Below are 10,333 nucleotides of genomic sequence, written 5' to 3'. Positions count from 1 at the left end.
ATGGATTGTCTTGTAAATGTATTATTTATGTGAATTTATATTAATTTTATTTATATGCTTTTGGGGTTAAAACCAAACTGAACTGAAATATCAACGTATTTTTTCCTTCATGTATCATGAAGGAATAGATTATGATTCAGGCATCCTGTCTATAGATAAAATGTTTTTACTATAGCTTTGCAATACCAAATGTAGAGATTGGGATGCAGCAGTGAACTCTACTTTGAAAACAAGATCACAGAGATACCTTTCAATTATGGTCAAATTAAAATATAACTGGTAGAGTTAGTGTCCTCGAAGTGTGATGGAGTACATTTTGTTGACGTAGATTTGCATGTAAATAATCTGGAAAGGAAAAACCACCTGCTCATTTAATGTAACAGAGTTCATCCTTGAACAGTAACACTGGCAGTTTTCTATCAGACTAACAACTATTCAGTATTTAAAGCTCCAACTGGTGTAAATCATCCCCTTTCTAGACTAAACTAAGAGCTTTAGCTGCAGAGAGACAGTTGAGAAAACTGTAGAACAACAAAAGAGCTAAGCAGTATATCTCCATTTGCCTGATTCAACTCAAGTTGGAACTGTTGTATTTAACTGCCTCCTTTTAATTAATGTCTATTTCACCTCCACAGTTTTCCCATTACTGAATCTGTGTGTGACCTGGGAGATGGATAGGCAGAGCCCAGGAGAGAAGCAGGCAGACACTAATAGGACTGTAGCCACCACCACCCCCACCACCACATCAGCTGCCATCACTATGGCAACAGTCAGCTCCAGCAGCACCACATGCACCCAGGCGCCCTCTACTTCCCTTAGCATCATTTCACCTGACAGACAGGCAGTCCAGGTAGTAGACAGTACCTGGGACCTCTGCATGTGTTGTTTCATTTGACTGGCAGGTAGTCCAGGTAATAGACAGTACCTTGGATCTGCATGCATTGTTCGACTTGACTGGCATGCAATCCAGGTAATAGATAGTACCTGGGACCTCTGCATGCATTGTTTCATTTGACTGGCAGCTAGTCCAGGTAATAGACAGTACCTTGGACCTCTATACACATTGTTTCATTTGACAGGCAGGTAATCAATGTAATATACAGAACCTGGGACCTCTGCAGGCATTGTTTAACTTGACTGTCACAGTGGTCCAGGTAATAGACAGTACCTGGGACCTCTGCATGCATTGTTTGACTTGACTGGCAGACAATCCAGGTAATAGACAGTACCCAAGACCTCTGCATACATTGTTTCATTTGACAGGTAGGTTTTCCTGGTAATAGACAACACCTGGGACCTCTGCAGGCATTGTTTAACTCGACAGGCGGGCAGGTGATAGATGATTCCTTGTAATGCTTAGAGCCAATACAGAATATTTGAATTTTGCAAAATGAAACATAGGCAGTGCAGGAAATAGACAGTCCTCTGTACTGCTGTGAACATTTTTTCCAATAGATTGGTATGTTGTTTAGGAAAGAGGCTACTCAAAAACATATGTATTTTTGAAATTCCACCAGGAGTATATGTTATTTAAAAAAAGCGATTTCCATATAAAATACCTTGTGCTGCACTGAAATTGATGTGTCCATCATGTGATGCAATAGGTGATCCAGCATGCTATCCACAGACCTCAGAGCATGGCGGCCCAGTATCTGCATCAGATGTACGCAGCCCAGCAACAGCACCTCATGCTGCAGACAGCAGCCCTGCAGCAGCACCAGCACACCCCCCATCTGCAGAGTCTGGCCACCATTCAGCAGGTCAGATGGTGTCTGTCATGTGTTAGTTCAAGCATGAGTCATTTTAACACGAGCTATCAGGTGTGTGACGTCTCTACAATGCTTTTCAGGCTTCAGTCTGTCAGAGGCAGTCACCTTCTTCATCCAGTGGCAGTTTGGTTCATCAGCCTGGTGGTGTTTCCCAAAACTCAGTAAGTATCTGCATTACCACTCTCATCAATCTGACCTGCTCCAGCATCTTTCTTTTATCATCGTCTTCATCATGCTGCCCCGAATCCAGATTACTTTACCAGCATCTCCAGTGACAGCCCAGCTGATTGGCCGTACCCAGACATCCAACTCCTCTGGTGCTGCGACCACCATATCCCAGCAGGCCATGCTCCTGGGAAACAGACCTGCCAACTGTAACCAAGCTCAGATGTACCTTCGCACTCAGATGGTACAAACCTTTTCAAATATCTCAAGCTGTTTGTCATACTGATACTTTAAAACTGCACGACTCATTTGCCCGATTTCTGTTTTTAATGAATGCATTTTCTTATGTTTTGCGTTGGGTTTATTTCTAACCAACTAGCCACCTGTCTCTCCCTGCTTTTTGCCTGTCTTCTGTTAGCTTATTCTAACTCCTGCAGCCACGGTGGCTGCAGTTCAATCAGACCTCCCTGCTGTCACCTCCTGCTCCTCTTTACCTACCTCCTCTCAGGTACAAATGTTTGCCAGGCTCAAAATTAGAATAACCCATGCATGCCACAAGAACGCAAATATTATAGACTTCAGGATGTTACACACCTCGAGCATGAGCCACACTGCAAAATGAAAAGATACGTGGAAAATATATAAGTGAGGGGTAGAAATGTGGTGTGGGGTTTTGATGAATGTAAGAGGAACCATTAATATAGTTTCATGAAAGAACAAGGTAGTGAAGGGCTGTCAACCACACAACTGATTTATAAACAGCGTAAAAGTGACTTTCTTTTTGCGCATATTCAGGTGCAGAATCTAGCTCTGCGTGCCCACTTGCCTGGAGCTCTGGCCACAGCCCACAGTGTGATTTTAAAGCCATCCGCCCAGTCGCAAGCCCCGACTTCGACCACCTCTGTATCCAAGGCGTCAATTTGCGCGCTGAAGACCAACCAGCTGACTGACAGCGCAACAGAAACAGGACCGGCTGATGTCACCAGGCTGGCCTCAGGACCCCAGATTATAACTCCAGGTGAGCTAATGTGTTCGTATACTGAGGTTTGACGGAAAGATTACAAGAAAGCCAATGTGTTTCAGGCTCCAGTGATGAGTCACAGGAATGAAAATCAGCTCCCACATGCTGTCTACGCTTATGATATATCAAACAGCTATGGTTCAGTGATCGCATATAACAAATGACAACAAGTCTGCATATATACACTCACAAAGAACAACAACCAATCCTAAGAACCAAGCAATCAACCATCTGTAAATAACATCAGCTGGGAAGAGGTGGGGGAAAAAATCAATATTCTTAAGTCCCTTAATAGACCAATAAGATACCCTGTAAAGGTGGAATAGATCATTTGTGACATATTGAGTCTGATCATCTTTCAGGTAAACAATGACAGATGTGTTATATTTACAGTGTTTTGGAGGAGCAAACTGTTATTACTACTATTATTCCATTAATAGTTTTAAACAAATTTAAATGTTTTAGGGACAAACATTATTCAAACATCAAGACACACTCTTTCTTTGATGATGGAATGCAAAATAAGTGCTTCTTACAATGCTGATTTAGGCTCCCATTAATGGTGAAAAATAAAATGTACAGTGTTTTTTTTATTATTATTATTAATGTGCTAATGATTAGATGGAGAAGTCCAGCAGAGTCCAGGTAGCTGTAAACTAAACTGAGTTCATCTTCAAGAAGTAACTCAGTCAAGACTCAATACAGAATCAACAGATTTGCTGGATGTGAAGAGTCAAAGATACACTGACTCAGACAATTAGGTCAACCTTGAAAAAGAGGTACTTGTGTTGGTTATTTTTTTTGTTTTTGTTCCTCGTGCTCTCCTTGCAGCCTACTCTCCGGTGCAGACCCACGCTCTGGTCAAGCAGCAGCTGTCATGTCCCCCAGGCCAGCGGGTGGCGCACCACCAGCTCATCCTCCAGCAGGCGACAGGAGGAGCTCCAAACCACAGACAGCTCCAGCCCATCGCCCTCAGAGTAGCACCTCAAGAAAGCAACTCCAACCCTCTTCCTCTTTCAATGAAAAGACTGACCACTCCCAGCACCCAGTCACAAACCAACAGTGACCCTCGAGCCCCGTCTTCTTCTTCTTCTTCTTCATCTGTCTCCAGTGTGTTTGCATCCTCAGCTCAGACCTCAATCCCAGCTGCCACCGTTCAGCCTCAGCCTCCTCCTCTGGTGGCCGCTCCGCAGCGCCGGACCTCATTCCCACAAGTGCAGAACCAGCCTCCACCTCCTCCTCCTCCTCTGGTGCTCCCCAGGATGCCCCAGAACCTCCCAGCCTCCCTCCACAGGCTGTCCCTGCACTCGGTCCAGGCTTTGGCCGTCCAGTCGGGACGGGTGCTGCTGACAGAGCAGGAGCTGCCTGTAGCGGAAGCTCTGGTCCAGATGCCCTACCAGAACCTCCCACCTCCTCAGACGGTGGCTGTAGATCTGAAAGTGCATCCAGTCAGACGCAATGAAACTCCTTCGGTGAGTCGCTGTGGTTAAGCTTTGTAAGCTTTTTCTGTTCTCAGTGTGTATTATTTTAACCAAGGGATTGTTGTGGTTTGAATTTCAGTCGGGGCAAACATGCAAAGTGAACGGACTGAGTTCAGAGGAGAGGAAAGATGGATGTTCTCCCGGTCCACAGAGAGACAAGACCCCTACACCTCTCATTGTGCCTCCTAAGCAGAATGGTGCAGGTAAAATATGATTATAATAATAAAAGAATATATATATATAATGAAACCCTTTCTAACCCTACAAACTCCCCTCACCGGCCAGAGGGGTGTTTCATAAAGGAGGCACAGAAATGCTTACCTTGAATAAACCTATAAATCTGAACCTGGATCTGCTTCATGTGCATGTGTGGTGACTTTTTAGTGCCGAAAATGAGCGTGTATGCAACGTACTATTAAACAACTCTGATGTATCTGACAAGACTTGTTCTGTATCAGTTGGATTATGTCACCTTTGGAGAAAACACTGTTTCAGTCGGTCAGATTGATTGTAACACTGGTTCAGGTTCTGAGGTGAAGTTAACCTGACTGAGTCCAGGCTAGTCTGGAGGGATAAGTTTCCATGGCAACTTAGGTCAGACTTATTTAAAGCTCCTTTACGAAACAGAATTTCCTGAAAACAAACTTGAATTACTGGAATGAACCTGGTTTAACTGGTAATCTTGCTTCATGAAACACCCCTCTCTTCTGTTATCTTTGCTGCCTCTGATTGTTCAGCAGCGATGGCTTCGTCCTCCATCGTATCCAGTCGCTCCGTCATCAGGTCACCGGTGGTGGAAGAGCCGTCCCAGCTCACCACCACCAGCAGCAGCAACCTTCCTCCTCCATCTCCTCCTCTACCTCCTCCCATCCTGCCAGCAGCGGTTAGAGGCCCCAGCCAGCCCCCATCCTCCCCAGCCAGCCTCCCAGGGAGCCCTGACAGGATACTCACAACCCACGTCCTTACTCATCTCGTAGAGGGCTTCGTCATCCGAGAGGGTCTGGAGCCATTCCCGGTAATTTTAATTGTAATTTTATCCTGAATCCCTTTAAATTGACATTGTGTCTTGCGTTTTGTTGTTTGGTGGTATATATTTCTTATTATTCATGACTGATTAACATAAAAAGATTTCCGGTGCAGGTATGATGGAGAATGTAGTATAAAACATTTTCACTTATTTAAAACATGAGTAAATGTCTAATTCTGGTGTCAGAATCAAAAAGTAAAGACGTCTAAGTATTCTGACTCAATCATTAAAAGAAATATCGACGTACAGATGTGGCTGAGATTCTGTTTTCTGCTTCCTCATTACAACATAATGCAACACATCGTGTGTAAATGCTGTTTTTCCAAGTTCCTGTAACACTCGGTCTGCTAGGATTGTCTTGGTTTTACATTATGTTTAATTAAGTCACACTGAATGAGGGTTTATTTGAAGATCTAGATAACAACATCACGGCAGGTGATTAGTTCAAAACACCTGATGTCGGTGCATTGACACTGTAAATAAACTACAGTGTGTTATATCAGGCACTGCTTTTCAGTAGTTCATTGTTAATTTTGGTCTTTTCATGGGATTTCTTGACAATAACAAAAACAGGGAATATCGCCAGACTTATCCTCTAAGAATTGCTATTTCTTTATTCACTCTCAACAAAGCATTGGCTGGGACAGGCATACCTTACAAATCAGTGTAATCCAATGATCTGTATCTACAAGGAAGTCGCACGTCTTTTCATGTCAGTGTGTGAAATTTAACTTTTGTAAATGCCCCTCTTAATGCAGGTGGTCTCGTCCTCGCTGTTAGCGGACCAGCAGGCTTCACTTCCTGAATCCCAGGAGATACAAACCAACGGGGATGCAGCAGCAGAGGACAGTCCTCTGGATGCTGACCAGTCAGATTCAACTGACTCTGAGATGGAAAACGATGGGCCTGCGGCAGATGGTGAGGTGGTGTGTGTGTGTGTGTGTGTGTATATATCTATATGTGTGTGTGTGTGTGTGTGTGTGTGTGTGACTAACAGCTGGTCCTGTGAAGTTGCAGAGCTGGGGCAGAGTGTGGCAGGTGTGCTGCAGTGTGAGTTCTGTGGGAACAGAGGTTACGCTCACACATTTCTGCGCTCCAAGCGTTTCTGCTCCATGACGTGCGTCAGAAGGTAAATAAATCACTCACACATTGAGACGTGATCACCACATTTCTGGTTCTCTAAGAGCACTAACAACACATCAAGCATCAGTCTGGCTCTCTGAAATAATGTCAATCCAGTACAAAAAAAAGGCATTATAGATGCAGTAAAATGATATTTCAATTGATGCTAAGTTGATGTTAAGTTAGACATGCCTTCATTTCCTTTTCTTGAGCTGATTAAAACCTGCAGAATTAAAGGAGCAAAGATTGACACAAGTAACCAGTCCTGCTGTACTGTTGTTTCAGTGTTTATTTGATGTTAGTGTTATATATTGTTTTACTGTCAGCAAATACCATGAAAAGACCAAAACCATCAACTGATTGATTGTAATAACAAGTATTGTTTGTGTAGCCAAAGCCTGATACAGCTTATTGCTCTGAGCCAGCTGCATTCTTGTCCAAAAACTACTAAAAACATATAAATGAGCCACACCGTCTCTCTGGGTGACATGTTCCTTCATTACCATGAACACACACACTAGTTTATTTTGACTCGATCCTGCTGTCAGAAATACTCGATAATACTCACTAGAGCAGTGATTGTGTATTAGTCCACCGCTGAAAATAGTCCCTAACAAATGCACTATTTACTCCTGTTTTCGTAAAGTTTTCTAAAAACTACAGTGCCCAGCTATTTTAGGAAATTATTGATCCTTTTTTTAAAAATAAAACTATGTATTTGTGATACATTTTTAAATATTTATGTCCTCACAGACATATGACCACAGACAGTGTAGGGAAGCCAGAAAGTATTGAGGGATGGACTAAAGCATTGGTTTTAGTCTTTTCATGGGATTTGCTGACAATAAAAAAAATAGAGAATAACACCGCCCTCATCATTTAAAACAAAGACTGATTTGTTGGATGAACATTATGAGAAAGGGCAGCTCTGTAACGTAACGTAAGCTTGTTGCCCAGTTTATTTGTCACACCGTCTGGAAGAAGTGTGTGGAAATAATGAGTAAAGCTCTCATCCCCTCGACAACTACACATGCCCTTGAGCAAGGCACTTTACTGCAGAGTGTAGTCCAGCAGTCCGTCTCAGTGGTGGTGAGACACGTCAGCTGACATCTGGAATCCATTGAGCTACATTTGGGTTATAAGAAAAAGTCTCAAGTGTATAATCACTCCCAGGTTTCTCTTTGAGTTTCCATCCAGGCATCAAAGGGAGTCCAGATGCATCAGCTCACTACCCCGATGGCAAATACTGTCTAACTGTCTGCACTGACTACACACAGGAAAGTAAAATATCAAAGGGCTTTTTAGGCTTCAAGAATGATATCATCACTGTTCTGTGTTTAGGTTCAGTGTGAGCTGCACCAAGCGTATCACAATGCTAAGAGCAGGTCGCTGGGGTCACAGGCCAGTGGGCAGGAGAGGACGACCCCCCAGCAGAGTCAACGGAGCCTCCAGAGAACATTTTCTGAGACAGGTCAGTTGATATCACTGACCTGATGCACGTAGTCAAATGCAGAAGCGCTGCAGGGATCACTGGTCCGATGAGATGAGCTTTGGAGGAGGCTCCTGGCTTGTCGGCACATTTTCAGTAACTATTTCAATAAGACAAGATGCCTTCGGTTCTTTCAATGTGTTTTTTTTGTCCTTGTTTTATTTGAGTCATTTCAAGTGACCTGAAATTTTCCAGAAACTCACATGAAGAAAAAAAAGCACATAGAAGAGGAAAGTCTGAAAAAATAAACATGACTTTGTGTATAGGAAATGTTTTTTTCTGTTTTCTGTATCCTGGTAATCATCAGATTTATCTTTTAATCCCTTGTGGGGGTCTCATTTTGAAGGTGTTCAAGATTTTGACTAATCATTTTAATAATATTTTCTATTAGTGGAACATTTTTGTACTTCAAAAGAGTAAAATGTTTTTCCCAGTCTATATTCACAGAGTGGAAAAGCCTCTAAAACTCTTTTTTTAGTTCCTTAAGGCACAATGACCCATCATGCAACATCAGAGAAAACCCTGTAATACAATAATTCCTTTAAATTAAACCTTTATTTTGAAAAACATTGCAGCTTTCACATGTCGGACCTAAAATACTTTAGGCACCAAAACACAGCAGATCCAGTATTTATCTGTCGGTCTTTGCGCTCCACAGGCTCGTGGGTCGTTTGGCTCGGAGGAGACCCAGCAAAGCTCACAGAGAGAGGAGGACGAGCAGGAGGAAGAGGACGAGGAAGATGAGCCCCCCGTTCCCATGACAACCAGGCTCCGTAAACAGGCCGAGAGAAAGCGAGAGAGGGAGAGAGAGCAGGAGAGAGAGCAGGAGCAGAGGGTGACAGAAACAATCAGCGTTTCTGACGGAGAGGAAGAAGAAGAGGAAGACGTCGGCTGTCCGTCTCAGTGGGGCGTAGAACAAGTGTTCTCTTATATCAACTCCCTGCCAGGTACTGCTGTGAATTCAACATACCTTTTGTCCCTGAAATGGCAGATATAGCTGCGTTCTGTGTATTGGGGTATGAATATAACTTAGACCAGGGAAAATAAACAATTGAAAAGTTGTGAAATGGGGCGTCATGGTGGCTAAAGACAGATACTGTACCATGTGAACCACAACATCCCCGCTTCAAGTCCAGCTGGGGACTCCTCTCTCTCCCCACATTTCTTGTCCAACTATTTTCTGTCAATCAAAGGCCAAAATGCCCCCCAAAAAATTATGTTTTAAAAAAGGGATGTAGTCAAATGTAAAAATGCAAAGCAAAAAGTATAAAACTACCATTTAATCTAAAGCAGCTCTTTAAGAATTCCTGGTCGGGTGGCTATGATTTTAAACATTTTATTACTTTTACTTTTTACTTTAAAACTTACTATATATTGGTTTTCAGCATGACAACCAACATATTGATACAGCAACAGTAAACAAAATAACATTTTCTGGTGCTCATAAGCAGCCAAACAGGTTTTCCCAAACCTTTTCTCAGAAACGCTGGAGTGGGTTGTGCTCCATTTCCTTCTTATCATCATAAATCATCTATTACATTTGAATGTATGAATGTAGGTAGCACACTTTTGTTCATTTCTTCTGTTAAGTTGTGATGACGCTGGCTGTTAAAGCAAAATAAGCAGCTCTTCCTTCATTTATATTACAAACACTCCACTACTGCTGCCTTCAAGGACATAAAGCGAATCACCTCCTGTGCATCAAATTAATGCCACCAGATGCTCCAAACAGCCAAGGTAGCTTTGATTAAATTGCCCCATAAAAGCTGGAGGCCCCTGTTTTTGACATAGTAAGAATATATATGTTGTATAACCTTGATATTTGTAATTTAAGTCACATAGAGATATGAAGATCATAATGTCTTTTGTCCAGGTGGTCATGATGTAGCCCAGGAGTTCCGCTCCCAGGAAATCGACGGACAGGCTCTGCTGCTTCTAACAGAGGACCACCTGGTCAGCACCATGAACCTTAAACTGGGACCTGCACTGAAACTTTGTGCCCACATTAATTCTCTGAAAGATGCATAAACTATTAACATTCCTACTCTCCACGAACGAACTTGTGTTGATCCAGGATGAAGAAAAATAGAATAGACGGTGTTTTTAACTCTGCAGAGACAACGAGGAAAGACTGCCTGTCTTTAACTTGTCCGACTTGTTCTTGGCTTTATACAGAGACGGTTAAAACACAGAGCGGATCATGAATCCACAGACTGCAGTTTTTCTTGTAACCACTGCCAAAGGTGTCACTCCTGACGC

The 10,333-nt window shown here is 42.9% G+C and overlaps 1 protein-coding gene across 1 annotated transcript; it reads left to right on the top strand.

Moving 5' to 3' along the window:
• The first annotated feature begins 670 nt into the window (after positions 1-670).
• On the top strand, positions 671-10,102 carry phc3 (polyhomeotic homolog 3 (Drosophila)). The gene is made up of 14 exons (XM_070919490.1): positions 671-850; positions 1,605-1,760; positions 1,850-1,930; positions 2,020-2,178; positions 2,353-2,442; positions 2,730-2,952; positions 3,787-4,427; positions 4,516-4,639; positions 5,174-5,451; positions 6,222-6,381; positions 6,475-6,592; positions 7,927-8,056; positions 8,733-9,021; positions 9,948-10,102. The coding sequence occupies exons 1-14, from the start codon at positions 671-673 to the stop codon at positions 10,100-10,102; spliced, it is 2,784 nt and encodes a 927-aa protein (XP_070775591.1).
• The last annotated feature ends 231 nt before the right edge of the window (positions 10,103-10,333 follow it).

Source organism: Enoplosus armatus, chromosome 14 (genome assembly GCF_043641665.1).
Source record: "Enoplosus armatus isolate fEnoArm2 chromosome 14, fEnoArm2.hap1, whole genome shotgun sequence".
In the NCBI taxonomy this organism is placed as follows: domain Eukaryota; kingdom Metazoa; phylum Chordata; class Actinopteri; order Centrarchiformes; family Enoplosidae; genus Enoplosus; species Enoplosus armatus.
The sequence above is the reverse complement of the archived record's forward strand: the minus strand, read 5'-3'. Positions and strand labels throughout refer to the sequence as shown.

What these genes read in the sequence shown, in the direction of transcription:
- phc3 (XM_070919490.1), top strand. Translation starts at nt 671, where the DNA reads ATGGATAGGCAGAGCCCAGGAGAGAAGCAGGCAGACACTAATAGGACT. An exon ending in ACCCCAGATTATAACTCCAG is followed by an intron (nt 2,953 to 3,786) that starts GTGAGCTAATGT and finishes CTCTCCTTGCAG; the next exon opens with CCTACTCTCCGGTGCAGACC. An exon ending in TCCATGACGTGCGTCAGAAG is followed by an intron (nt 6,593 to 7,926) that starts GTAAATAAATCA and finishes TTCTGTGTTTAG; the next exon opens with GTTCAGTGTGAGCTGCACCA.